The 27,952-nt window shown below is 44.8% G+C and overlaps 1 protein-coding gene and 1 long non-coding RNA gene across 3 annotated transcripts; one reads left to right on the top strand and one right to left on the bottom strand.

The window, feature by feature from the left end:
* Window positions 1-1,229: 1,229 nt before the first annotated feature.
* Window positions 1,230-22,559, top strand: RSAD2 (radical S-adenosyl methionine domain containing 2). Its single transcript, XM_053285848.1, has 6 exons — window positions 1,230-1,820; window positions 4,187-4,348; window positions 7,239-7,468; window positions 17,720-17,869; window positions 20,549-20,581; window positions 22,312-22,559. The coding sequence occupies exons 1-6, from the start codon at window positions 1,517-1,519 to the stop codon at window positions 22,474-22,476; spliced, it is 1,044 nt and encodes a 347-aa protein (XP_053141823.1). The 5' UTR covers window positions 1,230-1,516; the 3' UTR covers window positions 22,477-22,559.
* On the bottom strand, window positions 18,852-26,511 carry LOC128340584 (uncharacterized). Of its 2 annotated transcripts, XR_008313813.1 has the most exons (3): window positions 26,376-26,506; window positions 19,641-19,765; window positions 18,852-19,143 (listed from the first exon to the last, which is right to left on the bottom strand). It is a non-coding gene; the product is annotated as an uncharacterized LOC128340584 (long non-coding RNA). The 2 variants fall into 2 exon arrangements; XR_008313812.1 differs by lacking the exons at window positions 18,852-19,143; window positions 19,641-19,765 and adding an exon at window positions 22,471-25,422 and having other exon boundaries at window positions 26,376-26,511.
* Window positions 26,512-27,952: the final 1,441 nt, after the last annotated feature.

Below are 27,952 nucleotides of genomic sequence, written 5' to 3'. Positions count from 1 at the left end.
TCAAAGGGCTCCATACAAATACAAGCTCCATGCAAATACATTGGTGTCCTGCTCAAGCCAGGCCTATTCTCAGTTGGCTGATGTGCACACAAGACCTGTAAATCATGCAGCTGAAAGGCTAGGAAATGGAAGAACTCTCTCTCTCTCTCTCTCTCTCTCTCTCTCTCTCTCTCTCTCTCTCTCACACACACACACACACACACACACACACAGCCCTATGGAAAGTCAAATGCAGGTACAACTACGACCCAAATATGTATATACCACTTTATATACAACTTTTCAACAAAAGGTCTCAAAGCAGTTCACACAGAAAAATAAACAGTAAATACATACAATGGTCCCCCATTCCCCATTCACAATCTAAAAAGAAACCTAAAGATAGACACCAGCTTGGGTCCAGAGGCATAGCTGCACTTGAACAGTGGTGGTGGTGGTGGTGGTGGTGGTGAGGTATGAATGTCCCTGGCCCCCTGAGGGAGAGGTGCCCACTGCCTGGGTGACAGCTTGCTCTTCCCCTCCCATCTCTGAAGGAGGAGGAGGAGGAAGAGGAGGAGGAGGTTGGAGGGGGCAAGGGCCCATCTTTACTTTTTTTTTCTCACTAAAGTAAAATGTGCCCTCAAGTCAATGTCGACTCCTGGCGCCCACAGAGCCCTGTGGTTTTTCTTTGGTAGAATACAGGAAGGGCTTGCCATTTCCTCCTCCCGCACAGTGTGAGATGATGCCTTTCAGCACCTTCCTCTATCACTGCTACCTGATATAGGTGTTTCCCATAGTCTGGGAAAGAGTGGGGATTTGAAGCAGCAACCTCTTGCTCCCTAGGCAAGTTACTTCCCATTAGGTGGCTTCTGGGCCCACTCCAATCTTGCAACACCCCTGCTTGGCTCCTTAGATGTTGTCAGATTTCAACTCCATCCCCATTCTCCAGCCACAGCGACTGAAGGCTATTACGGCTGGGCATGGTGGAAGTTGCGGATCAGGAACGTCTGGGGACCCAAGAGTGAGAACCCCTGATCTACTACACCTATGCTATATATCTCTAGCGATATCCAGCTATGTGCAGCAGCACTAGAAAAAAAATGGGGTGGGGAGAAAGAGAAGGGGCAAAGTGCATTCCTGGGTGTCCCCGGAGCCTTTTCGGGGGTATGGGTACCAAAAGCCCCCCTATTCAAAAGTCAGCTGCCCACCCTACTTGTCAGCTTCCCTCAGCCCTTCTTCGTCAATTTGGAAAGTGTGTGTGTGTGGTGGGGGAGAGGCTCTGAATGCACCTGCCTGGTGCTGACGAGAAGGGCTTGGCCAGGGGACGAGCCCCGGAGGAGAGAGGAATGCAGCAGGGGGCGGATTGGGTTAAAGGTTTGCGCACCGCCGCCCCAAGTTCGGCCTCTAGGAACGGAAAGCGAAACTGAGACCTTTCCTGCGGCGGCGATCACACGCGCCCAATGCTCATCATCCCGACCCCCGCTAAAAGCCGCTGCGGCTCCAGGGCGCTCCGCAGACCGCCGCCGCAGAAGCCGCCATGCAGTCGCCTCGCCAGTTGCTCCGCCTCCTTCTCCGAGCGCTACAGGCCGTTTGGAGTAGCCTGGCTCCCAGCTGCCTCTGGCTCTGGGGGGCGCCCAGCCACAGGATCGCCGCCGCCGCCGCCTCGAGCAGAGCCCCCTCGGCAGGATCCGCTCCGCCGCCGCCGGTGCCGGTCAGCGTCAACTACCACTTCACCCGCCAGTGCAACTACAAGTGCGGCTTCTGCTTCCACACGGCCAAGAGCTCCTTCGTGTTGCCCCTGGAGGAAGCCAAGGAAGGGCTCCGCTTGCTCAAGGAGGCGGGTAAGTGGTGGCCCAGGGCTCTTCAAGGGCTACTGCTGGAACGGCAGCCTTTTGCTGGCAGCAGTTCAGTCGGGGAAGCCCGGCCCAGCTGGCAGGTGCGGTGGTGCAAAAGCATCGCCTGTTGCATGATCAGTGAGAAGGAGTTGCAAACTTTGTTTGTTCAGGTTTTATACCGCCTTTCATTAAGCAACTTAAGGCGGTTTACAACAGTTAAAATACAGGTGAAACTCGGAAAATTAGAATATCGTGCAAAAGTCCATTAATTTCAGTAATGCAAATTAAAAGGTGAAACTGATATATGAGACAGACGCATTACATGCAAAGCGAGATAAGTCAAGCCTTAATTTGTTATAATTGTGATGATCATGGCGTACAGCTCATGAAAACCCCAAATCCACAATCTCAGAAAATTAGAATATTACATGGAACCAAGAAGACAAGGATTGAAGAATAGAACAATATCGGACCTCTGAAAAGTATAAGCATGCATATGTATTCAGTACTTGGTTTGGGCCCCTTTTGCAGCAATTACTGCCTCAATGCGGCGTGGCATGGATGCTATCAGCCTGTGGCACTGATGAGGTATTATGGAAGACCAGGATGCTTCATTAGCGGCCTTCAGCAATTCTGCATTGTTTGGTCTCATGTCTCTCATCCTTCTCTTGGCAATGCCCCATAGATTCTCTATGGGGTCAGGTCAGGCGAGTTTGCTGGCCAATCAAGCACAGTACACTGTATACTTTTCAGAGGTCCGATATTGTTCTATTCTTCAATCCTTGTCTTCTTGGTTCCATGTAATATTCTAATTTTCTGGGATTGTGGATTTGGGGTTCTCATGAGCTGTACGCCATGATCATCACAATTATAACAAATTAAGGCTTGACTTATCTCGCTTTGCATGTAATGCGTCTGTCTCATAGATCAGTTTCACCTTTTAATTTGCATTACTGAAATTAATGGACTTTTGCACAATATTCTAATTTTCCGAGTTTCACCTGTACAATACAATGAATCCCATAAAAGTCACATTTAAGACCTTGAAATCATAAACACTAAAACCATAAAACGCCAAGAAACCATTTAAAAAGAAAGCAAGAAAGCTGAGAAACCTGGCAGCCTCTAGGAGGCAAAAGCCTGAGTAAATAAGAAGGTATTGAATGCAGAAGCGCAGGCGCTTTCCGTGACAGCCCCCATGGCCATGCCCCATGTTCATCCCAACAGCCAGAGTAGCTGAGACGTTCTGTCCCTGCGCTTCCCCTCTCCACTACACCCTGCTGTCAGGCTGGTTAAAGGAGCCCCGACGAGAGAGGGCAAGCCTTAATCGTGGACACTCACAGGACATGAGAGAGAGGCTTCATAACAGTGCAAATTATGTGGGGGGGGTTGATGCAGAGGAGATATTTAGTTACAATATAGCTGAATGTGTGTGTGTGTGTGTGTGTGCATAATTAAAATTCATATTTAATTGATGGAATCCACTTCTTTCAAGCCAGCCCGACCCCAGCATTCCTCTTCTCATCAACTCATGACCAATCCATTCCAATCAGCACCAGACAGGTTCATCCAGAGTTGCCACTTCCCCCAAAAGTATTTAAGACTGAAAATAAATGAACTGGCTTTATGGTCAGACAACTTCATGGGAGACAGGTCTGTCATGTTGGTTATATGGAACTGCCAGGCTCAGAGACATTATTGCAAACGAATACTAATTGCTGTGGAGCAGTAGCAATAGATTAGGGGTGCAAACTCCCCCCAAGCATTTGAGGAGTTCCCTCCTATTGCTTTTTTGTCCCTCCAAATTATGTTCCCACCCCCCTTAAAGGTCTCTTTCATCTCCACCCTTGCAGCAGATGACTATGGTTTTCAAGCCCTGCTTATACTGTACTTCCTGGAGGCAAGCTGCTGGACTAGAGGAAAGGTCCATCACATACAGTAGAGATCAGATGGAACATGACATCTTCCGAATTTCCTCCATTTACCATTTTCATCTCTGAAACAGGAAAACTGACATGCTTCTCTGCCAAATTAGTTAAATTCAATCTGTCTGTTTATTGGCTTCTTTCTTTTGATTGTTTGAGACCAACATAACTATGATGACCTGCAAACAGACTCCCTTGCTGTTGCCACTCACTGTATAATCAAGAGAATGGCTTGGAAAAAAATCATGTGATTTAGGGGATCCTGTGATTTAGGGGACATAGATTGATTCCTTAAAGACAGTACAGTTATGTACAATTATGTAAGAAAAAGAGTAAAGCATGAGTGTTCGATTAGAAGACTGTTGCATTTCCCCCCCTTTATGTAGCTGCATTGTGTGAAAATAGTAAAATACTTATTAATATTGCTTTACATTTGTTACATCCTAGGTATGGAGAAAATAAACTTTTCTGGAGGAGAGCCATTTCTACCCGAGAGAGGAGAATTTGTGGGGAAGCTGGTCCAGTTTTGCAAGCAGGACCTAAAGCTGCCGAGTGTGAGCATTGTGAGCAATGGAAGCATGATTAAAGAAAGATGGTTCAAACGTTATGGTAAGAGAGAGAATAATTAGATGCTTTGTTTAAAATCTGAAGAGATTTTATAAGTTTATGCCACAACCAGTGTTTATTCAGTGTTTAAATAAATCATGTTCAAAGATCTTTTCAAAAGAAAGAGATTCTAGCATGTCTTAAAGTAAAGTGTGCATTGAGAGCCAGCGTGGTGTAGTGGTTAGAGTACTGGACTAGGACCAGGGAGACCCGAGTTCAAATCCCCATTCAGCCATGATACTAGCTGGGTGACTCTGGGCCAGTCACTTCTCTCTCAGCCTAACCTACTTCACAGGGTTGTTGTGAGGAGAAACCTAAGTATGTAGTACACTGCTCTGGGCTCCTTGGAGGAAGAGCGGAATCTAAAATGTAAAATAATAATAATAATAATAATAATAATAATAATAAAAAATAGTCGATTTTGACTCCTGGCGACCACAGAGCCCTCGGGTTCTCTTTGGTAGAATATAGGAGGGGTTGACCATTGCCTCCTCCCACTCAGTGTGAGATGATGCCTTTCAGCATCTTCCTATATCACCGCTGCCCAATACAGGTGTTTCCCATAGTCTGGGAAACATACTGGCGGAGGTTCGAACTGGCAACCTCTGGCTTGCTAATCAAGTCATTTCCCTGCTGTGCCATTAGCACTTCTTATAAGAGTATTAATGTTATTGTCCATATTTTAGAGCATGATTTATTATTTATGTACTACATTTATATCTCGCTCTTCTTCAAGCAGCCCAGAGGTTCATGGTTATGTTTATCCTCACAAAAACCCTATGAGGTAGGTTAGGCTCAGAGGTAAGTGTCCGGCCCAGAGTCACCCAGTGAGTTTCATGGCAGAATGGAGATTTGAACTCAAGTCTCCTTGGTCCTACTCCAGCACTCCAACCACTATACCACACTGGTTCAACTTCTGATTCACAACAGTGCTCCATTGCATGATATCCTGTTTAACACACACACGCACACCAGTGCAGGCATCCAAGCCCCAAGAAATCCATGATGTGTATCTGCACACATCCACCCACCATGCACCAGCTAAGCCCTGGCCTGATCTCACATGGCCTGTAGACCATCCAACTATTGCCTGCCATCATGGTTCTGTTTGGGATGATGACGCTTTGCACTGGTCAGAACAGTCATTGCCTGACTAGCAATAGAGCTATGGCAGCAGGAAGTGCCCAGTCTGTAGTCTGCATGGTTTTTGGCTTTAGGGATTGCTTTGGTGCATTGGGGGACAGGAAGCAGAGCACTTCTGGAATGAATGAATGAATGAGCAAAACTTAGAAATAGATTACTTCCATTGACCATAAAATAATGTTTGATCTCTTCTCTTTCCCCAACCATGGTACCTTTTATTATCAATAACATGAGCTAGGCAGTTTTACGCTATCTTTCCCCTCACTTTACTTTTCACTGTTTTTACATTTGTGACTCATTTCATGCCAATTTTATTAAATTGAAAAGGAAGATTATATCCTGTGATTTCTCTCATTACACATGTTCATGTGGATTTTCCACTTGTGTGTATTTTGTTTGCACCTTGTGTGAGCATAAAAATCTTTATTATGCATTTTTGCCACTTTATTATAATGGGAATGTAGTTACATCTTTCTCTCCGAGGTTAAAATAAAAGGAAGTGTGTGTGTAAGGTTTCAGAAAAGCAAAATATCACCATTTGGGAAGAAAAAGACAGAAACAATTATGAAAATACCTTTTGAAAAACTGGGTAATTAACGCTTGTAAAAACTACTTGAAAGTGAATGGAATTCTAATTCCTAGTGGTTTTTACTTTTAAAACAATAGTTTATTAACGTTTCTCATGATCTCCAACACTAAATGATAGAAATGAGGGAGCTGAATTAGAACTAAAAATAAATATTTATTTAAAACAAATACATGTAAAGAGCAGGTATTGCACTCAAAACAAGGCAATCAGTGGTCCCTCTATAATTTTTTTTCATTTCTGTGAGGAATGAGTTCTGTTATGGGCGGCAGTATCAAGGCACTGTGTGTACACATACATTCAGAGTGGGGCCTTCCTAATTCAGCCCAAGCGGGATCTAAAATTAACTGAGTGGACATCAGAAAACTTGAGAGCATGTAGCACGCCTTAGAGGGAAGAGTAAAGGCAATCAAATGCAAAAGTGATCCAAAAGCCATGAGCCAGTATGTCAGACCTTTGATGAATGTGAGTCAAAGTATGTAGAAACCTATATAACAGGAGCATCCCCTCGAACTTCCACACAAAAGCACTTTCCCCAGTCTAGCAAGGGAGATCTGTTCATAGAAGCAGCCTTTCACACGTGTCACTGATTCAGGGACTTGAAATCATGCATCTCCATTTAGACTATACTTGCTGCTGAATTAGCTGGTTACAGCTTTTAATACAAATGGCAAAACACATCTCTATCTGGACATCTCTGTCTCTAAATGGCAAAACACAACTCTATCTTGTTACATGTAACTAGGGCACTTTGAGCCCTTTTTCGGAAAAGGGACCGGGAACTTTAAGGAAAAGGAGAGCAAGGTAAGAACCTGCTTTCTGCCGCCTCAGACTACTTCCTGTTGGGGTGGGGTGCATACAATAACCCCTCCCCACCCGCGGCGCCAGCATGCACATAGTGTCCACGCATGTGCAGACACCATGTGTGTGCTGCTGCCGCACTGGAGATTATTAGGACAAAGGAGCTAGAAGCTAGTGATAGGTTAAATTTGCTGAGTTGTAGCACAAGAGATTTATCTAGTGTTGGCAGAAGGTGGTTGCACTAGTTTTGATGGTTTGTAAAAGTTTTGATAAAAAGTATGAGGGTGTAGGATGTTGTTCTCTGGTCAAGCTTCTACATAACTAGATGATGATAACGAATGGCGAACATTTCCATTGTTTCAGGTGAATATCTCGACATTCTTGCCATTTCTTGTGATAGTTTCAATGAGGAAGTCAATGTTCTAATTGGCCGTGGGCAAGGAAAAAAGAACCACATTGAAAATCTCCAAAAACTGAAAAAGTGGTGCCAAGATTACAGTGTGGCTTTCAAAATAAACTCTGTGGTTAACAGATTCAACATAGAAGAAGATATGAATGAGCAGATTAAAGCTCTAAATCCTATCCGCTGGAAGGTAAGAGAAAGATGATCTTTGTTATGCGCAGTTGGGGTTTCCCCGCCACCAGAGTATTAGAGGGAAGAAGACACTGGAGGCTTGGTATACTTTTGACATTTGTGTAAATGACTTTTATTAAGGCAAGGGTTGCACAAAGGTAAATATATTGGGAATGTGCTCCCAAATCATAGGCACCTCACTTTAAAATCAAGGGCTTTCACAGCCCCTTTAAAGTGGAGGAGAGCTGGTGCATATCTGTTCCTCCTCCACTCACTACCATTGCTGCCATCCCTGCACTCCCCCCAGCTATGCCTGCGCACCAGCGGGGCATCTCCCAGCTGCCCCGCGTGGTGCCAACATGCCCATGGCCTCTGCTATGTCCATGCACACGGACATGGCCACTGCACAGAGGCCATGTGCCTGCAGGTGCCATTCAGGGGCAGCTGGAAGACATCCTGCCAGTGTGAGGGCATAGCTGGAGGGAGCTCCAGGATGGCGGCAGTGACAGAGGAGGAGCAGGTATGGACCTGCTCTCCTCCACTTTGAAGGGGCTATGTAAGCCCTCAATTTTAAATGGAGGTGCCACAATTCGGGCAGCCGAATCGCGTTTCAGCAGATCCCTAAAATATATTCAGCATTGCCAGGAGTGACAAATAATGATGAAGATGGCAAAAAACCATAGTAGCAGCAACAAAGACAAAAAAAAACCACATTTTGATAACAGGACTTAGTGATGTATCACATTCAGACACACATTCATACTTACTCTAACTTTGGAGTTGGCTAGTCTCCAGGAATTAGATGGTGCTTGGGCTTGGTCAGGACAGAGAAGCGTGGGGTGTGTGCACATGCCGGATGACATCCTGCATGCACATCCTAGATGGAGGCATCTCCGCTTTAGCTCCCTCAAAGGGTCTCCCTTATAGTCAAACTTCAAAGGTGGTGTCTCCTTTGAAGGCATAATCTTCTCCTGATCACCCCACTTCTGGAGGTTAGGGCAAAAAGACCCAAGCGGGTCAGCAAGTCAATAGCAGTGATTTGCTATTCAGCATGTTGGAAAGCCCTTTAAGGTTTCATCTGGGTCAGGTTGATTCCACGAGGTCAGATTTTGGCTTCCCGCCATCTCAGGAGTCTCTTAGGACACGTATCTTTCCAGGAGACAAGTTCCCTTGCTTCTTTGGGGTGCAAATAGCAAAAGTAAACATTTGTGTGCTCCAAGCCTCCTAGGGCAGTCTACACATGCTTTCCATAAGCACTAGGAAACTAGCACAGCCTTACCTGGATTCCATATTTGTGTTGGCTATTGTGGAGAGAAACTACTCAGAACCAGGATGGGGAAAGAAAAGTGGGGGGGAAGGAGGGATGAGGATAGATTAAAACAGCTTCCATTTCGCATCACATACCAGGGGTAAACAGCTGGGCTGTCAATGCTTTGGATATGCAGTTTCCTAAATAAGAAGGGGAGGAGGGCTCTCTGAAGCCTATAATTTGGCAAAAGTGGAGGATCAGCTTCCTCTGGCTACATCCAGGGGTTCTCTCCCTGTCCCTCTACTTTTCTAGTGCTCTCTTTTTGTACTCCTTTTCTCCTGTGAAAATTTTATAATTAATTGAAAATTCCATATGCTGTGTGGGACAGTCTTATCACTCTGCAAATATCTTCCCTCTGCTAGCTCCATAGTGCAGAATTGTTTAGTCCTTGAAAAGAAAAAGGCCCATGTATAAGCCCTATGTATCTCCCTTCAGAGTGGTCTTTAAGCAATTAAGGCAGAAAAAAGTGGGGGGTGGGGAGGGGGTGGATCAGTATTTCCTTTAACAGGAATTCCCAGATGTTGTTGACAACTCCCAGAATCCTCAGCTTCAATGGCTTTTGCTTGGGGATTCTGGGAGTTGTAGTCAACAACATCTGGGAATCCCTGTTAGAGGGAACACTGGTGTGGATTCCAGGAGTTAGGGAGCTTGGAAAGGCTGCTCTGATACACATCTAAGGGCAATTAACATATCAAAGAGGAGAAACTGGCCAGATGGCTTGGAGCATTTAGGCAGTGAGGGACGTATTTGCAGCATTGTCTCTAAGCAGGAAGTTTTCTTGACTCCTACATCTCTCATAATTCCCCTCAAAGTTCACACATCTAGCCATAGCCAGAGCGGTTCTGTTCACTTGGGGTTGAAAAATATGGGCCAGCCCATTGTCAATGACACAATAGGCTACTATGACATCTAAGCTGAATGGCTTGAACAAACAGTTGATGGGGCATCTGGATTTCAGCAAAACTCGGACCTCTGATTTTTGAGGCCTAAAGCAAATCCTTTCCCTGTTACTGGGCTACATATTTTCTCACCCTTTCTAAGCACATCATCTTGCCATTAGGAAATGTATGAGAAATAAATGAGAAGTTTAGCAAGATACACCCCATAGAATTTCCCCCACATTCTTCTGTATAACATGGAATCTAGGTACTCTTTTAAGGATATGTGTGTAATGATGATGGAACGCTGCACAGTAGTTGCTCATTAACTCTGTGGCCATGTGAAGTCGACTCGTGAGGTTGGCTGCAAGTGCCTGCACAAGGCTTGGAATGCTCTTGGTGCTCCTGTTTCATACCGCTCTTGCTTTGTGAGGACAGAACTAGATTTTGCAAGAAATGGGGATGGGGCTGAAGCTCAGTGGTAGAGCATCTGCTAGGCATGCAGAAGGTCCCAGGTTGTCACGAGCTCCCTCTACTTGAAGAAGCATGAATACAGAAATGAGGAGTGAAAGCACCATAGACCCAGTACATATCTGATAACCCAGGCTTTCCAGTAAAACTTCAGATGCCCACTCCAGAGTCACAAACTCCCCGACAAAAGCTCAAAGCAGATTTAGACGTGTTGTTTCCAGCAGTTTGTTTAAGGCACAAGCTGCCAGATTTATAGTCCGCAGCCACGTGCACTTAATCAACACTCCACCCCCACTAGCTGCCATAGATTCAATCTGGCTCTTGCTGCCACCTTGTCAGTTGACTGCTTCTCCATGATTCCCTCACCTGCTGTTGACTTTTTTTCCGTCTGCGTCCTTGTGGAGATAGTGGCCGTTCCATCTCCGGCTCAGATCCTGACCTTCTCTCCCAAGGTCACATGGCCCTGCTAGCCCCTCCTGCAACAACCACTCCTGGCCTGTCTCAACTACTTCCCCATTCAAATCACCGGCCTGTTCCTCCTCCGGCGCCTCCCCACTTTCTAGTAAGTCCCCTGCCCTCCACTCCTCTTCAATGTCCTCGAGTGGGGGAATGACACAGGTTCAGTCTTTGGTATCTCCAGATAGTGCTGGGAGAGACATGCCTGAAACATTGGAGAGCCACTGCCAGTCAGTGTAGACTGTACTATGGATGTGCAAACAGGTGTGACGGTTTAGGGTCAAACTGAACCACCACCACCCCCGGCCCATTTGTGGGGTTTACGAGGTTTTTTACAACTTACCTCCTCCAGGGAAGTTCTCCAAGACAGTCCACGGAGGTCCCCCCTCTCCCCGCCGGCCTCCCATCCATTCAAAATTGGCCTGTTTGGCCATTCTTTGGCCCATTCGGGCCCTCATGCCATTTTGCAGACCACTGCGCCTGCTCAGTGGGCCACTGTGTGGTCTGGCATGACCTAGGCCATGCAGAGGCCCATTGCGCAGGTGTGGCAGCCTCAGAAATGGCCACCACGCTGGGGGGGAGGCCAAAGAATGGCTGAATGGGCCAGTTTTGGGTGGATGAGAGGCCGGCAGCGGGAGGGGGAACCTCCGCGGACCCCCCCTGCCATCTCGGAGAACCCCCTCAGAGGGGGTAAGTTTAAAAACACACACACACACACAAACAATGCTCCCCCCAACCGAAGGGGGGGGGTGAGGGGGTGCCAGACCAAACTGGTCTGGTTCGGACTCAAACCTAACTGGACCAGCCGGTTCCCTGCACACTCCTAGACTGTACTGAGCTAGGAAGACTAATGGTCTGACTTGATACAAGATAGCTTCCTATATTCTTATGGCAAAGAGTTCCATGTGTCTTGCTCTCTCCAAATCTGTACTACAATAAAATATGTGACACTCTGTCATTACATCATGCAACTCTCCACCCTGCCTGCTTTTACCTGAATCAGGACTAGGTTTTTTCCCCATGTTCTTGAATGTTAGAATTTGGGGGGTTGTCTTCAATTTCAGCTCTTCTTACATAAGAACAGCCCTGCTGGATAGGGATGTGCAAATTGATTCGGGTAGAAGTCAATTTTATTTATTTATTGTTAAATTTGTACCCAAATCTAGCTGATTCGGGTGATTTGGAGACAAAACAAATCACCCCTGTGGTCCACTGGCTAGATTCGGGTACAAATCGAATTGTGCCTGATTCGATGTGAATCGATTTGAGATTCGGACCCCTCCTATTAATTTCCCCAGATTCCCAGCTTTGTTTCTTCCTTTTTTTTGAAAAAGCTAAGCTCTAGCCCTTGAAGAAGTGGAGTTATGGAGCAAAATGTGTGGTCACTATTTTTCAAGTGTTTGGATTCTTTGGTGTATAATAACTTTCCCTCACTGAATCCCTATGAGGATTCATTACCTTCATTTCTTCTATTCATTTTGCCTGTCTTTTTGACAGTGTCAACTGCCACATACCAACTACACCCCACTCCCACCCGCAAGGCAGTGGGGGTACTACTCAGTTTATGTTCTAGGATTCTTTTCAAGTGTTTAGGCTCTTTGGGTTCTAATAACCTTTCCTCATACTAAATCCCTGTGAGGATTCATTACACACCAAAGAGTCTAAGCACCTCAAAAATCCCTAGAATATAAACTGAGTACCCAGTGGCTTGTGGGTTGCGGAGCAGTGGGACATGGGATGCCACTAATTCCCCACCCCCACCTACAAAGCAGTAGGTGTCATGCCATCGGTCTCAGATAGCAAGGAGGAAGGGGATGCTGACAGCCCTCCAGCTGATGCAGGGGTGCCGGAGGGGCAGAGCCCAGCTGTCGGTTCCCAAGAGATGGCTGAGGCAGGTCCGGCTGATGTCCTAGAGCAGGCACAGCAGTCTGAGGCAGCAGAGATGTGGACTGACGAACCGGAGGATGAGTTGTGCAGGCAACCCCCACTGACTCCACAGCAAAGATGGGTCACAAGACGACACATGCAGCTGGAATCCATCAGGAGAAGTAAACACCTCTTGCATAGGGCTGTTAAGCCTTGAATCCCTGCCAGCTGAGAGTTATCAGCTTGGACTATAAAGCACGTCTGCAGTTAGCCGCTGGAAGACAATGTGCATCATCCGTAGTGTCAACAGCCTCCAGCCTGAGCCAGAGAGAGATTCCGAGCCGTGCTTCAGCCTCTGCGATCCAGAGTCCAGACTGGTATCTTTTGAGCTACATCTTAGATTCCCCTGCTGGGTGGCTAGATTACTGACAGTGGGGTCAAAATGAACAGAAGAAATGAAGGTGTGTAATGAAGACACCAAAGAATCTAAACCCTTCAAAAATACCTAAAAAATAAACTGAGTACCCCAGTGTGTGTTTGTGTGGGGGGGTGTAGTTGACACATAGCAGTTGACAGTTGGCACTGTCCAATCATAGCCAAAATGAACAGAAGAAACAAAGGCGTATAATGAATCCTCACAGGGATTCATTATGAGGAAAAGTTATTAGACATCGAAGGATCCAAACACTTGAAAAATAATGACTGCACATTTTGCTCCATAACTCCACTTCTACAAGGGCTAGAGCATTGCTTTTTAAAAAAGAAAAAGAAAGAAAGCTGGGGGATCGTTTTAGGGTTAGGATATGGCAACTTCGAATCCTCATTGTTTCCTATGGCAGAAATGTTCAAAATCAGTAAAAATAAAAAAAAAAATCATTAAAAATCAACCAAGGGTCCCACTGCCTTGAAATTTGGTAGGTGGCACCCATGGGGGACCTACACAGCACCCAAATTTGGTGCCCCTAGGATCTTTTTAGGTGGTCCGAATCAGTCTGAATAAAACAAAGCAAATACAAATTGAATCTGGTGTGATTTGGAGGGGGTAGATTTGGATACAAAACAAATCAGGGGTGATTTGTTTTGGGCAGAAATCAAATTTTAAAAAATGATTTGTGCACATCCCTACTGCTGGATCAGGCCAAAGGCCCATCTAGTCCAGCATCCTGTTTCACACAGTGGCCCACCAGATGCCACTGGAAGCCTACAGGCAGGAGTTGAGGGCATGCCCTCTCTCCTGCCATTACTCTCCTGCAACTGGTACTCCGAGGCACCCTGCCTTTGAGGTTGGAAGTGGCCTATAGCCCTCCGACTAGTAGCCGTTGATAGACCTCTCCTCCATGAAGTTATCCAAACCCCTCTTGAAGCCATCCAGTTGTTGGCTGTCACCACATCTTGTGGCAGAGAATTCCACAAGTTGATTATGTGTTGTGTGAAAAAGTACCTCTGTTTGTGGGTCCTAAATTTCCTGGCAATCAATTTCATGTGATGACCCCTGGTTCTAGTGTTATGTGAGAGGGAGAAGAATTTATCTCTATCCACTTTCTCCACACCATGCATGATTTTATAGACCTCTATCATGTCTCCCCGCATTCTTCTTTTTTCTAAACTAAACAGCCCCAGGTGTTGTAGCCTTGCCTCATAAGAAAGGTGCTCTAGGCCCCTGATCATCTTGGTTGCCCTCTTCTGCACCTTTTCCAACTCTACAATGTCCTTTTTTAGATGTGGTGATCAGAATTGTACACAGTACTCCAAGTGTGGCCACAGTATCATTTTGTACAAGGGCATTATAATATTAGCCATTTTATTTTCAATCCCCTTCCTAATGATCCCTAGCATGGAATTGGCCTTTTTCACAGCTGCCGCATATTGAGTCGACACTTTCAATGAGCTGTCCACCACGACCCCAAGCTCCCTCTCCTGATGAGTCACTGCAGCTCAGATCCCATAAGCATATACTTGAAGTTGGGGTTTTTCATCCCGATGTACATCACTTTACACTTGCCAACATTGAACCGCATTTGCCATTTTGTTACCCACTCACCCAGTTTGGAGAGATCTGGAGCTCCTCACAATCAATTTTGGATTTCACTACCTGGAAGAGTTTCACTACCCAAAAGAGTTCTTCATTTTGAGCAAATAGTATAACCAATATTTAACCCATATTTTAAAGGGGAGTCATCTTCTATTTGTGTAAATAAGGGTAGGTGGCGTGGGCATGGTGACGCCATTATGCTATCGGGTGAGAGGGCAATGAGCCTTGGCGCACCAGCAGCTCTGTCTGTCTGATAATGTGTAGTTCCTCCTGAGACGCCTCCTTTACAAAGTGCCTCCTAACCCATCCTCCAGTTTTCTGTTCGGTCAGAACGAGAGGCAATGGGAAGGGTGCCTCCCGACACTGACACTTGTAATTCACACTTAGGGGGTTGAGGGATAGTGGACATCAGTGAGCAATAGGCTAGTGGTCAGCAGTGGGCCGAGGACTAATTCCTGCATTGTGCAGAAGGTTGGACTAGATGGCCTGCAAAGCATCTTCCAGATCTAGCATTCTACTGCACAAGCAGCTGGGGGAATTAGGTTGATGTCTGGATCAGCAACTGAGTCAAAACCGTTTGTTCTAGTAAGAACTAATCTGCCTACTTTCCTTTCACTATCCCTACAACTGTAACAAATTTGGTCCAAATTGGTTAGGTAGTTCACAAGTTAGCCCACTTGTGCTTCAAACGTCGTTCACATGTCCACCATTTGAATTGGGGTGGATGACATCATCACAAACTACGCCATTGAGGTTTCCTATGTATCCTTCAGGTGTCCTGTGTGTCCTTAAGAAAGCGAATGCTGTGAAACACTAACATCCATGAGTCTGAGAAGAATTCAACAGTAGTGCATGACTGTGTGGAACACATATCACCTTAAGTGGCACATCGGGAAAATGCTTGACTAACAAGCAGAAGGTTGCTGGTTCGAATCCCTGCTGGTACTATATCGGGCAGCAGTGATATAGGAAGATGCTGAAAGGCATAATCTCATACTGTGTGGGAGATGGCAATGGTAAACCCCTCCAGTATTCTACCAAAGAACACCACAGGGCTCTGTGGGCGCCAGAAGTCGAAATCGACTTGATGGCACAATTTACCTTTATGTGTCCTTGAAACCGCCCTGAGCCATTTTTGGAAGGGCGGTATAGAAATCAAATAAATAAATTAATAATAAATAAATAGAGAGAGAGATAAATAAACAAACAAACAAATATAAATAAATAAATAACTGTATCCAATTTGGTTCATATTGGTTCAGGCGTTGCAAAGTAGATAGTGGGGGACGGACACACACAATACCAGGTGATCTCATAAGCCTACTGGAAAGTAGGCTAAAAAAAGACGACTCCTGAATGAAGACAAATTGCTCAGTGAGCGTTCCAGAGCTGCCAGAAACTAGGTAATCATGACTTATGTGATCCTTCTGTCAATATCTGTGACAGAAATGAGCCTCCACCTGCAAACTGGAGAAACTTGATATGCAGTGACGGGGGATTCTGAAAGTGTCCATGATGCTGAATAGATGCAAACAGGTTTCTGTGGATAGAACAGGGCTTGACCAATCTCAGGCACCTGGGAGCCATGGTGCCTAGAAATTTAACTATGGCATCTAGACTAGGGTCTTCAGAAACAGAGTTATTTAATGAAATATTTATCTGAAGTAGTCACATATCTGTTCTAAGTACATTACTTGTAAAAGGGATGAAGAGAGCCCATTTATCCCCTCCACAGTGTCCCTTGCTGGTCTGGTAATTTTGTCAAGTGTCCAATGTCTGGCTCCTACATTTTTGGGCTGGCTCCTAGATCCAATTTCCCCCCAAAGGTCTGGTTTAGAATTGGTTATTAGAAGATTGCATCTAGAACTGCCTAAATCTTCTAGCAAGATCATACGTGTGTGTGTGTGTGTGTGTGTGTGTGTGTGTGTGTTTATGGGCACAACACACACACACACACACACACACGTAACTTGGAGCATTTTCAGACAGCAGGCTTTACTGAGTGTTTACTGTAAAGCTTTACTGCGAGTTTGAATTTGCCCCCCCCCCCAAAACCGACACACAGATTTTTTTTTTTTTAAACTCTAGACGTAAATTGGGCTGCACTCTAACAATGCAATGAAAAACCCAAATTGTGTGTGAAGTGCTCGCCGATAGCTCGTGGGGACTTTGGAGTAAATCTGGCGGACATGTGAATAATGCACACCCTCCATTCTGGAAGAGGAGTGAGCTAAACTCCCTGACTGGAAATGCTCTTGGCCATGAAGACTCCAGTACCTCAAATCTCCAATCTGTCAGTTGAAAGGATGTGAACTCTCGCTCCAGCCATACTGGCAGGGGACCCTTAAGGTCTGCTTTAGCTTTCATAGCTTGCAGTGTCCTCAGCTTATACTTCTGTGACTTTGAATAGGTATTTTATTGGGGTGGATCCCATGTATGCCACCTAAGTTCCTAAGCTGATGGAAGAAAGGTGGGCTAGAAATACAATAATATAAAATAAACATACGGGGGATGGAATGAGGTGTGAGAATTGAAAAGACAAGCTGCCCTGCCATCTTTTGACCTTCGAAGTCAAATGCAGTCCCCTTCCCCCCCCCCCGCCCCAATAAAAAGTCTTATGATCTAACATGGGTTTGGTAAACTTGTTTTTGCAATATCAGCAAGGATTTCAAGCATTGGAAAGGCACAAGGCATAGCTTGTGGGCTGTATTTGGTTTGGTGGCTGACAAATTGGGCAGGTTTGCCAGAGGGCTGGAAGAAAGCGCTACCATGTGCAATTACTAGCCTTCAGAGAAACAAAGGATTTTGTTTTTGCTACAGTGGAATATTGGACTTCTTGACTATTGTTGACAAACTGCATGGACACACTCTCACTCACTGCATACAGCTTCACATTGGTGAACCTTTAGTCCAGTTGCAGCTATAGTGAAAGTATAGGCAGATTAGTGCTTACTAGAACAACTTGTTTTGACTAGGTTGTTGTTGTTCCTCGGTTGAGGAACCTTGTGGTGCAGTAGGATCCTAGATCTGGGAGATGCTTTGTAGGCCATCTAGTCCTCAATGCAGGAATTAGTCCTCGACTCACCACTGACCACTAGCCTGTTGCTCACTGGTAACTATAATGTATTACTAATATGATGATGTATCATGGTGGAAAAGACACTGTTGGACTCTCTTTATCATATTACTGTATTGTGTGTCAGTCATCATGGTGACCGACAAACATACACTCTTAACCATACACTTTATGTCTCTTAGGTATTTCAGTGCCTGCTCATTGAAGGGGAAAATGCAGGGGAAGATGCTCTGAGAGAAGCAGAAAGATTTGTGATCAGTGATGAAGATTTTGAACAGTTCCTACATCGTCATAAAGACATCTCGTGCTTAGTGCCTGAATCTAATCAAAAAGTAAAGCTATAATGCTGACTGTTCTGAAAACCAATGTATTTTGTTACACATCTAGAAATCTCAATGCTTGGTTGCTTGCTACTATGAAGGGTACTTGCTAATGGGGAGGTGCATTGGTTTCCCTAACTGTAAGAGAGATCACCACCACATTTGGGTTAGAATTCTTGCACCCTTGCAGTGTCTTCTCATAAGCGGTGTGGATGGGTATAGCTGGACAGAGAGGTTCATCAATGCTAAGTGTGAAGTCATGACATTCTGCTACCATTGCAGCAAAGTTCCGACACAGTGTGGGGAAGGAGGAATGGCAGTTTCTAGCCGTGGGCCTATCCTTTCCAGGGGAGCTGAGGCAGGCATCTGTGGTGGGCCCTGCTGGTGCGCTGAAGCCCCAGGAGCAGGAAGGATGCTGCATGCTGGGCCTGACAACAACTGGACTTGGGTGTAGAATTCAGCATCCTTTATTTTATTTTATTTTATTAAAATAACATTTTTTCTGTTCCTTACGGGTTTCAAGATAGGCTTGAAAATGCATGAGTAACAGCTGGTGAAAGTTGAGAAACCAGAGAGAAGGGTGTTATCACAGCACCATAAATCTTTGTGCTGCTTTAGACTGAAGAATTCTTGGTCTGCACCTCAGTTGACCTATTGCTTTAACATATGGTAGCATCATTATGGGATTAGTAAAAGCAGAATCAATTGTGCAAAATAAGCAACAGTGTACACATGTTAATAATTTTAAAGTGGTTACATGATTTGGTTTTCTTGGACCATAATTTGTGTTATTTTGGTGCTGAATGTGTCTTTTTTTTCTGAAGGCAGAGCAAACAGTTCATCCTGTAACAAACCAGTAAAATTGTGCCACCAGGTGGCAAGCAGTGTTTCCTCTTAACAGAGATTCCCAAATGTTGACTACAACTCCCAGAATCCCCAGCTGCAATGGCTTTTGCTTGGGGATTCTGGGAGTTGTAGTCAACAACATCTGGGAATCCCTGTTAGAGGGAACACTGCTGGCAAGCCTTTTTGCTGCTAAAGTGCAGTCAGAGAGCCAAATTAAGCACAAAGGTGGCAGCTCTGTGTCACACAGCTGCCCTCTCCCCATCATGTCAAAAAGGTGAGGGTCTGCTTTTAAAAGGAAAAGGGCACAAGTGAAGGCAAAGGTTGGCTCCCCCATTCCGTAGCTTACCTCCCTTAACCTTTTCTCCCCAAACACATGTCCTCCACAAGAATGCCTTCATGTATTGGAGACCCAGCAGAGAGAAAAGTACCTGAAAGAGGGCCTGTGGGGAAATGGTAAGGCATGGGTTAGAGGAGAGCTCTGCAATACTCCACTGCACACCTTTTTGCTTTTATCATCAGACACCCCCCTCCCGCCCCCACATCAGTGTGGTTTAGGCAGTTTCATGTCCAAACATCATGGCTAGTACTGCCCTGATGTACCTCTTCATCTGGCATTTGCTTGAGCTTGGAGCCAAACTATATCTTTAGAATAATAATTTTATTGTATGGCCCTCCTGGAAGTGTTGCACTTTTGAATCTGGGTGGGAGATCACAGGGCTGAAATCCCCTTTACATTAGATTCCCCTTCATTGTAAGATGCTAGTTTTCTGTGTGCAGGTAGTTTTTGATGCGGGGGAAGCACACAGTCCCCCACCTGCATTCTGAAATGGTTCAGTTCCAGAAAGGTTGTATGAGTTGTTTTATCTTGTGGTTTTTCAAATGGTAATAACACACACTCTAAAAAGAGCTTGAGAGTAAGTATAAGGTGCGAACTTACTGAGCATCCACACACTCCTGCAGATTCTTGTTGTCTTTTCTTCCAAGATATGACAGTGTGGTCACACAGGAATCAGGCTCCTTGCGTTACTTCCACTGCGCCATCTGCTGGCCAGCTCTTGCTTTCTGTAATTGAAGAGTGGTATATAAATATCCATAGTAGTGGTGTGCACGAACTGGTCCAGAAGCCATGTTAGAAGCCTCCGAACCAGTTCGGAACCTGGCCGGTCCGGCGGTCCGGCACTGGGGGGAGGGGTCTAGCTTTAAGGGTGGGGGGTAGTATTTACCCCTCCCGCCACTCTTCCCCCTCCGGCGCTGCAGTTAAAGGTGTAGTTTTGGGGGCGGAAGCGTTCCCCCCTGCCGCCCCCAAAACTACACCTTTAACTGCAGCGCCGGAGGGGGAAGAGCGGCAGGAGGGGTAAGTACTACCCCCCGCCCTTAAAGCTAGACACCCTCCCCCAGTGCCGGACCGCGCCTACGTGGTTCCGTGCACATCACTAATCCATAGTAGTAGTAGTAATAGTAGATTTTAACTCCCGCACTTTTCAGGCGACTATGAGTTAATCATGGAAAGCAAGAGCTGGTCTGCAGGTGATACAGTGGAAGTCATGCAAGGAGCCTGATTCCTGTGTGACCTCCCAGTCATATCCTGCAAGATAAGGCACCAAGAATCTGCGGGAGTGTCTGGATGCTCAGTAAGCTTGTGCCTTATATTTATTTGCAAACTCATTTCAAAGCGCGTTTCATCTGGAAAAGCCCTTAGGGTGTAGATCACTTCTATGCCTGGAGAAAACAAACTACAATGTTGCCAAATAAAATCTGCCATTACTACTGTTCCATACTCTTTAAACCTGCAGATACATGATGTCCTTTATTTTAATTCCTGATAGTATTTTCTTTTCCCAACAGATGAGAGATTCGTACTTAATTCTGGATGAATATGTAAGTCTTTAGTTTCTTGCACCTTGAAACTATTCTCCCATGTGAATCAGAGCCGTTATTTCAGGGCTGCTCAACTTCTCCTGTAGATGTTGGCCTACAACTCCCATAATCCCTAGCTGTTGGCCACTGTGGTTGGGGATTATGGGAACTGTAGTCCAAAAACAGCTAGGGGGGTCTAAGTTGAGCAGGCCTTCAAAGTTTAGCGCATCCTTTATCTCATGTCCACTGAAATCAGTTGAATACTATTAAATATTGTTAGGATTCTAATACAAGTCTCCATAAAACAATTCTGCCTAGATCCAGTTCAAATCTCTGCAGTAGGAATAGAGCTAAAGCAATGCAGCCAATCCAGTTTATAGCTCTGGATGAACAGATTATACAGAGAGAGGAAATAATCTATGGAAGCCCACTGCCATGCAAGACAGGAAGTGCCTGTTATTCCTATCTCTACAAATTATTGCCTTTCTCACACTGGGCAGATATCAGAAACAACATTTGGAGATGTGGAAGTGATCAGTATGTAGCCATCAGATCTTGGCAGTATGAACCTGGAATATATTAGATCTTCCTAGATCCTCCTTTGTTTGTTTGGGAAGAGGACGCCTACACCTGAGAGGATAGGTGAAACCCCTCTCTCTGAGTAATTTCCTCCGTTGGTACCTGCTGGTAGTGTGATGGGCCTTCCTTCTTTCTTTGAACTTGGAAAAAAATTGCTGCCTTGATAGGAGGCAGCAGCAACATTTTTTACTTTTCTACTCTATAATGCCTAGGGAAGAGCCCAACCCTTGTAGGGGAGGCCATTTCCCCCCAGTAATGCACTGGGGAAAGATGAAACTTCATAATGTTACTTCTTTCCCCAAGGCATTATGGGGTAGCTTCCAGGACAAAAAGCAGCAATTTAAAATTCCGCTACTGCTTTTTCAAGATTAAAGAAAGGAGAGCCCATTGTGCTGCCAGAAGGTAAGCTCCCCAATTCGATAAAGGGTGTGTCAGGCACCCTTATATTGGTCAGATTTTAATTTAAAAAATCACCCAGGAAGGACTGATCAAAAACTGTCAACTAGGACCCCTATCAAATTGGTTCTGGTTATCAAACCAATTCTATGTACAGCTCTAATATTTACTGCACTTAGGGGATCAGCAGCTCTTAAAGTTGGATCAAAATTATATTTTGGAAGGATTTTAAAGACATTTTCACAAATACCACTAAAAGTGTGTGTGTGCCTTTCCTATGTCTGTAATGTGACAGTAAAATCTACACTGGTTAGAATGTGTTTTCTGCTCTACATAATAATACGAACAGTGTAAGACTGATTCAAAGGTATTTACTATTTGTAAAACTAGTGCTGCAAGAAAAACATGTGGTTTTTTCCCTTAAATGTTCTAATGTTGACCCTTTGACTTCAGTGGATGATGGATTACACAAAAGTACATCACCCTAGTAAAGTTGCATTTGCACAAATTGTTACTCAAGAGTAAGCCCATTATTTCCAATTGGCTTGCTCTTTTGTAACACAATTTGCGCAAATGCAACATTATTAGGTTGACATATTCTTGCACAGTATGTCAGCCAGTAATATCAATGGCATATGCAGAATTACAAACGCATCATAAGAGTTTGCTTGGTGGGAAAAATTCTGGTAGGGTATCCTACCAGAATTAACCTACAGCAGATATTATGTTGTCTGGAGAAGCTGATCTCTCAAATTTTCTTCTCTGTGTTTTTGCAGATGCGTTTTCTGAACTGTGTAAATGGCCGGAAAGAGCCTTCCAGATCTATCCTGGATGTAGGTGTAGAAGATGCAATAAAATTCAGCGGATTTGATGAAAAGATGTTTTTCAAGCGAGGAGGCAAATATGTATGGAGCAAAGCAGATATGGCACTGGAATGGTGACCAAGTGTATTTATTCACTGCAAATACAATGAAATCATGAATAGTACTGATTTTACACTACTCTTGAGAGAAAGATGCTTAACAATTTTTAAAAAGGCATTTCCCTGCATTTTTAGCTACTTTGGGTGTATAACAGAGTTCAAATATATATTGCTTATGGCAGGAAATATAGGTGTAGGGTGCCCACAAGTGGGAATTGGATCACATTTACTCTATATAAGGAACTTCAAGCAACAGCAGTAAACACAAAATCAAGAATAGTTTATTGGCGGGGGGGGGGGGGCGCCCCAGAGAACCAAACAACACACAGTGGGAGAAGATCTGAGCTGCCACCAGACCATCAGGGTCTCCATGTCTAACTATTGCAGAGATTAATTTGACAGTTCTTAACTGGCACTACTTTGATATTTAAAGAGGAATGGAGAAGGCAGCTTCTGACAACAATGTTTACTGCCTAGATACTTATTTACATATAGGTGGCATTGTATCAGTCCAAGACATTTGGACAAATGTTTGCTAAGCAAACGGAGCATATAGTGAGACACCGAAGTAAACACAGATATCATAAGAGCATTATTGAATTGTCAGGAGTAAGAATGCTATGTGAAGATCTTAGGGCTGTCCAAGGTAATGGCAGCTAAATATGTTGCAGTTACCCCAAATTGATTAATGGTCCAGCAATGGCCATTAATTTAATAAACTAGCAATAAACAAAATATTCTTCAAAATATTGCGCAATCACTCTCTGTTCATCCCAAAGCTAGCAATGTCATCAGTGTAGTGTAAAGCGGAAAGTGACTGATAAATCAATAAGTTGCCAATTCAAGTGTGGGCTCTGCCGTTAACACTGTAGGTGGCTTCAGGATTGCCATTATATCCTAGTTGAACAGGGAATTGTACTTGCTGCCCAATTGCAGATTTGGTTCCTTGGTTTGATCCAATAGTCAGGACTAGATGTGCCTAGCCCTTTCAAAGAAGCTGGGATTCCACTGATCAGCTGTGTGGGCATGCAGACACACTCTGCAAAACTACGGAGTGGTCTTCATAATATCCTTTAAAAAGCTACTTGTATTGCATCAGATATAATGCTTAAAATGCCATTCCTTTGTGTGGTGTGTTTAATGTATTTGACAACTTGAAATATTTTATTTTTTTAAAAAAAATTCTTCTCATATATTAAAGGTTTCATGCTGTATATTTTTTTAAAATGTATGTTTTCTATGTATATAAAATGTTAAAAAAAGAAAAAGTTCTGCTAAAAGCTAATTTTTGGTTTTGTTTTCTGTAACAAAGCTTTGAAATTAGTCTCTGAATTTAGCTTGTCCGTGATCAAAATATTTTGTGACTTCATGGCTATCCTTGATACATTTATAGGCAAGAACTACTCTTGAGTTCTTCCACTGATATTTATAACTACATACTTGTACTCAGTTTTTAGTTGTTCCTCCCTACCTGTCTGTTCAAGGTCTAAAGATCCTACAAGGTAACATGCAAGTGATTTCAAACGGGGCAAAATCATGAGAGAAACAAAACTCCCAGCCCTCCTATTTTCCTTGTAGCGCTTGGGGGAGCTGTTCTTCCAGAGGAGGTAGCTGTTTAACCCTCATCCTGAGTCATGATTTTTATTTGCGTAGGACCTCCTACTTCCAAGTAGTTCCATTACACTGGATGCCCATCAACTTTTCCAGACCACAGAACCTACAATAATGTATTTCAAAGGAGTGCAATGATGACCCCCACACCCAAAGTATGACGCTCTGTGTGATGGTGAAGTGTTAGCTAAGAAAAATGAACTTTTCAAACCCTACACTAATGAGAATCCATGATTCAACATCCCGATTCTCAGCATTTCAGCTGAAAGGACACACTGTGGCGGACCTAAAGGCAATCATTATAGGTCTGGGAGCTAGTCAAGTGTGTCCTACAAGTCAGTCTCCCACAATTGTCACAACTTCTGTTTGGTTTATTGTCAGCTACCCTTGGGCATGCGCTTCTTGTATACATGGAAAACCGACGTCTTCTGTCCAAGCCAAACACAGATTACAATGGTTCCATTTGTGAATGTGGTTTCACCTCTGAGGGTTTGTCTGGTTTGTTGTGTGTCATAGTGCCTACAAAGGTCAACTGCTTGCTCAAGGGAGCCTCTGCCACAAACATGCTGGGAAAATATTCCGCTCCCATTCTCTGAGGGCGGGTTCAGATGAGCGTAGCCCTTCACATGTGAAATCAGGGCTGCGGTACCTCTTTTTTGTGCTGTATCCCACTAGGAGAAATGGAAAGAGGCCCACTTCTGGTTGACCCAGAGTGGCTGATCCACTGATGCCAGGCTTACTGAAGCTGACATGTGGTTACTGCTGTTGTGATCCTTTTAGCCTGTTCTGGTGGCTGAAATCCCTGCTTCCGCAAGGTCAGATGCTTCTGTATGATTAATTGTCCCATATTGTGGGAGAGGCTGGTTTCATCTACCCTGGCTCAGAAGCACAGAACGATGCAATGCCTCAGACTATTTTTCAGACATTATCATTTTTCAAGGCCAACTGCACTTGCAAGGGGAAGCAAAGCTGAAGTTTCCAAAGAGAAACAGGGTGTTCTCTCCTATCCCAAATGGCTCGACATGGAAATGGGATAGAAACAACCCCACCAAAGGGAGTCCATTTCTAGAGTGGTTTTCTACCCTGTGTCATATTTTTTTATTAATAACATAAATATCTTAATTGGTGGACCATATTTGTGGTTATATTGTGTACTAAATTGCAGGTATGACAACAAGGGCATAGCTGGGAGTGCAGAAGTTGCTGCTTTGCGCAGCTGGGGGTGGAAATCGACCCCCAAATCCAGATGAGGGTTAACCCTCCCCAGGCCATTTCCCCCCTGCAAATGCTCCCCCCACAGCAGATTTTTGCTTACGTTTGCCCAGCCAAGAAGAAAATGGCTTCAAGAGGGTATCTGAGGGGAGAATGAGCAGATATACCAGAGATGTCACATACCTCTTCTCTCACAAACTGTCTCCTCTAACTGCCCTCACTCCTGCACTCGGGCATAGGGGCCACTGAGCAAGGGAGGACGACCATCTGCCAGGGTCTGGGAAGGGCACCAAGGCACTGCTGGGCCCTAGGCCAGGGCACCCCCTTGCCCCCTCCCATACCCCAGCCGGAAAACGTAGTACTCTCTGGCTGGGAATGCAAGGCGTGGCCCTCTCCTCCCCCGCCAGCGTTTCACTGAAGTGCTGACTGGGCTCGTGTTTGGGGGTGGGGGGAGCCCAGCCAACCAGTGTTTCAGTGAAATGCTGACTGGGAAGAATGGGAGAGGGTCCAAATGGGCACTCTCTCCCAGTAGTGGCTCTGCCCTGTGTGCTTGATGTCAGATGCAGGGGGTGTGGCTTGGGGCACATACATGCTTTGCACACACACTTGATAGTTACAGGGCAGGGGAGCCCCCAGCAGGACTACATCCTCTGGCCGCCCAAGTGCTCCCTGCGCCCCTAAGCAATTTTAATGCTCTTGTTCCTATTCAGTCCCCTCACAGTACCCCCAGTGGCATTTGCTCTTCCACCAGTGTTCCCTCTAAGGCTGTGCATGTGTGCATGCACACAAGTATTCCCCCCCACGTCCGCTCAGTTAATTTTAGATCCTGCTCAGATCGAATCAGGAAGGCCCCACTCTGAATGCATATGCGCCCGCATGCGCACGCACACAGACACCCACTGCCTTGATACTGCCACCTAGAACAAAACTAATTCCCCATAGAGATGATGAAAATTAGAGAGAACACTGGTGTTCTTGTCCAACTTACATTTCTTTCTAGACTGGGAGCTCTTTGGGATATGAAACTATCTTCTCACATTCCACCCCCCCCCCCTTATTTTTGTTGCTGAAAAGTACAATAAAAGATATACATACCTTTAGGAACAATCCTTCATTTGATGGCAATTTTAGTTTGTATTTTAACATTGGTCACATTGGGAAGGTGAATTTTAAGCAGTCTGATTACCCTTTTACACTTGCAGGACATAAATATAGACCAAAGCCACAGCATCTATATAAAGACATAATATCACATAATACTGAAACAACAACAAAAAAAGTGCTTCTTAAATTGTAATTCTTTTAAGCTGTTTTTATTGCCACAGCCATAATCATATACAGCTCTAGTGGGACCAAAGTGGGTCCACAGTTCTTCCACTTATACTTTCTTTATATAGGCTTTTGACATTAGTTTTCTCTTCAAAAGATGTAAAATACCACAGGAGCAATTATGGGGCTTGATTCCATAGTTGTTTGGCAAAATCTGTCCTGTCTTCAAATGGAATGTTTAAATAAAGCTACAGGCCCACACCCAGACCGCACATCTTTTATTATGGGTTGTCTCGTGACATAAAACCTCAAACCCACCAATGTACATACATGCTAGAAGACGTGGCTGATATGAGCATGTTTTGTTAGCTAAAAATCAGAGGATTCTAGAGGACCATTTTCTAGTTGTTATATAAATAACTAACGGTGATGGATCTGAGACTGAGTTTGGTCTCAGACAGCAAAGAACTGTGCAACATGAAGAGTTTGTTCTCCAGTTGGAAGCAAGAGCTTACTCAGATGCCACGCACTCCTAAAGGCATGTTTCTTCTTTCCCAGCGGGATCTCAAGGGCTAGTCAGCGGGCTAGCAGGGATCTCACACGACTGCCTCAGCGCCACCTGCTGGTCAGTTCTTGCTTTCTGTGAATAACCTACCTATGCCTTTTCATTAGTATTGTACTTTTCTGAAGAATGGGGGGAAAGGGGTTGGTTATTCACAGAAAGCAGGAACTAGCCAGCAGAGTGCACTGCAGAAATAATGCAAGGTCCCTGCTGTCCATCTGGGAAAGAAAACAAGGATGTGAGTAATGTCTTAAGGATGTGAGGAGGCTGAGGGCAGTTGACAAATTTAAAACACAGACAATTAAAAACATTAATGTAGCGTTTAAAAAATAAATATCAATATTCATTTTTTGCCTTCTGGAAGGACCCTTAGTGAGAGTAACGTCCTGTCCTTTTTGGAGAACGTAGAGATTTGGGTTAGCACAGCAGCTTTTTAATAGTGTTCATGGCCTAGAGTTGGCTAGGCTGACTTAGAAAAACGCTTGCTATACATTTCTGCCCGGGGCCCCCTCCCCCCCATTCCAGAAGTCATTAGCTGTTATTGCTGAGTGCACCCAAATCATCATTATTTATTTCCTTTTTTTAAAAAAGGACTCTCCTCTGCATTCCTGTATTTATGTGTGGTCACATAAATGGCGGACCAGAAGCCAACGACACTTTGGGCACCTGTGAAAATGCTCCCAAGTTCCACGCGCCATCTGGATCCTCCTCACTTTAACAATATTCACATGCCCCGCTGCACTGCAGGGGGCTTTACCCAGATCCATGCTTAAAATGAACTCGCGTACAGTCATGCACACAAAAACAAGTACACGTACACCGTAAGGCCTAAAGGCTTTTT

The sequence above is a fragment of the Hemicordylus capensis genome, chromosome 1 (assembly GCF_027244095.1).
Source record: "Hemicordylus capensis ecotype Gifberg chromosome 1, rHemCap1.1.pri, whole genome shotgun sequence".
Classification (NCBI taxonomy): Eukaryota; Metazoa; Chordata; class Lepidosauria; order Squamata; family Cordylidae; genus Hemicordylus; species Hemicordylus capensis.
This window is presented reverse-complemented; position numbering and strand designations above follow the sequence as displayed.

Excerpts from the sequence above, each read along its gene's own strand:
- RSAD2 (XM_053285848.1), top strand. The coding sequence starts at position 1,517 with ATGCAGTCGCCTCGCCAGTTGCTCCGCCTCCTTCTCCGAGCGCTACAG. Across the intron at positions 17,870-20,548 it reads TGCCTGAATCTAATCAAAAA|ATGAGAGATTCGTACTTAAT; the intron begins GTAAAGCTATAA and ends TTTTCCCAACAG. Across the intron at positions 20,582-22,311 it reads ACTTAATTCTGGATGAATAT|ATGCGTTTTCTGAACTGTGT; the intron begins GTAAGTCTTTAG and ends GTGTTTTTGCAG.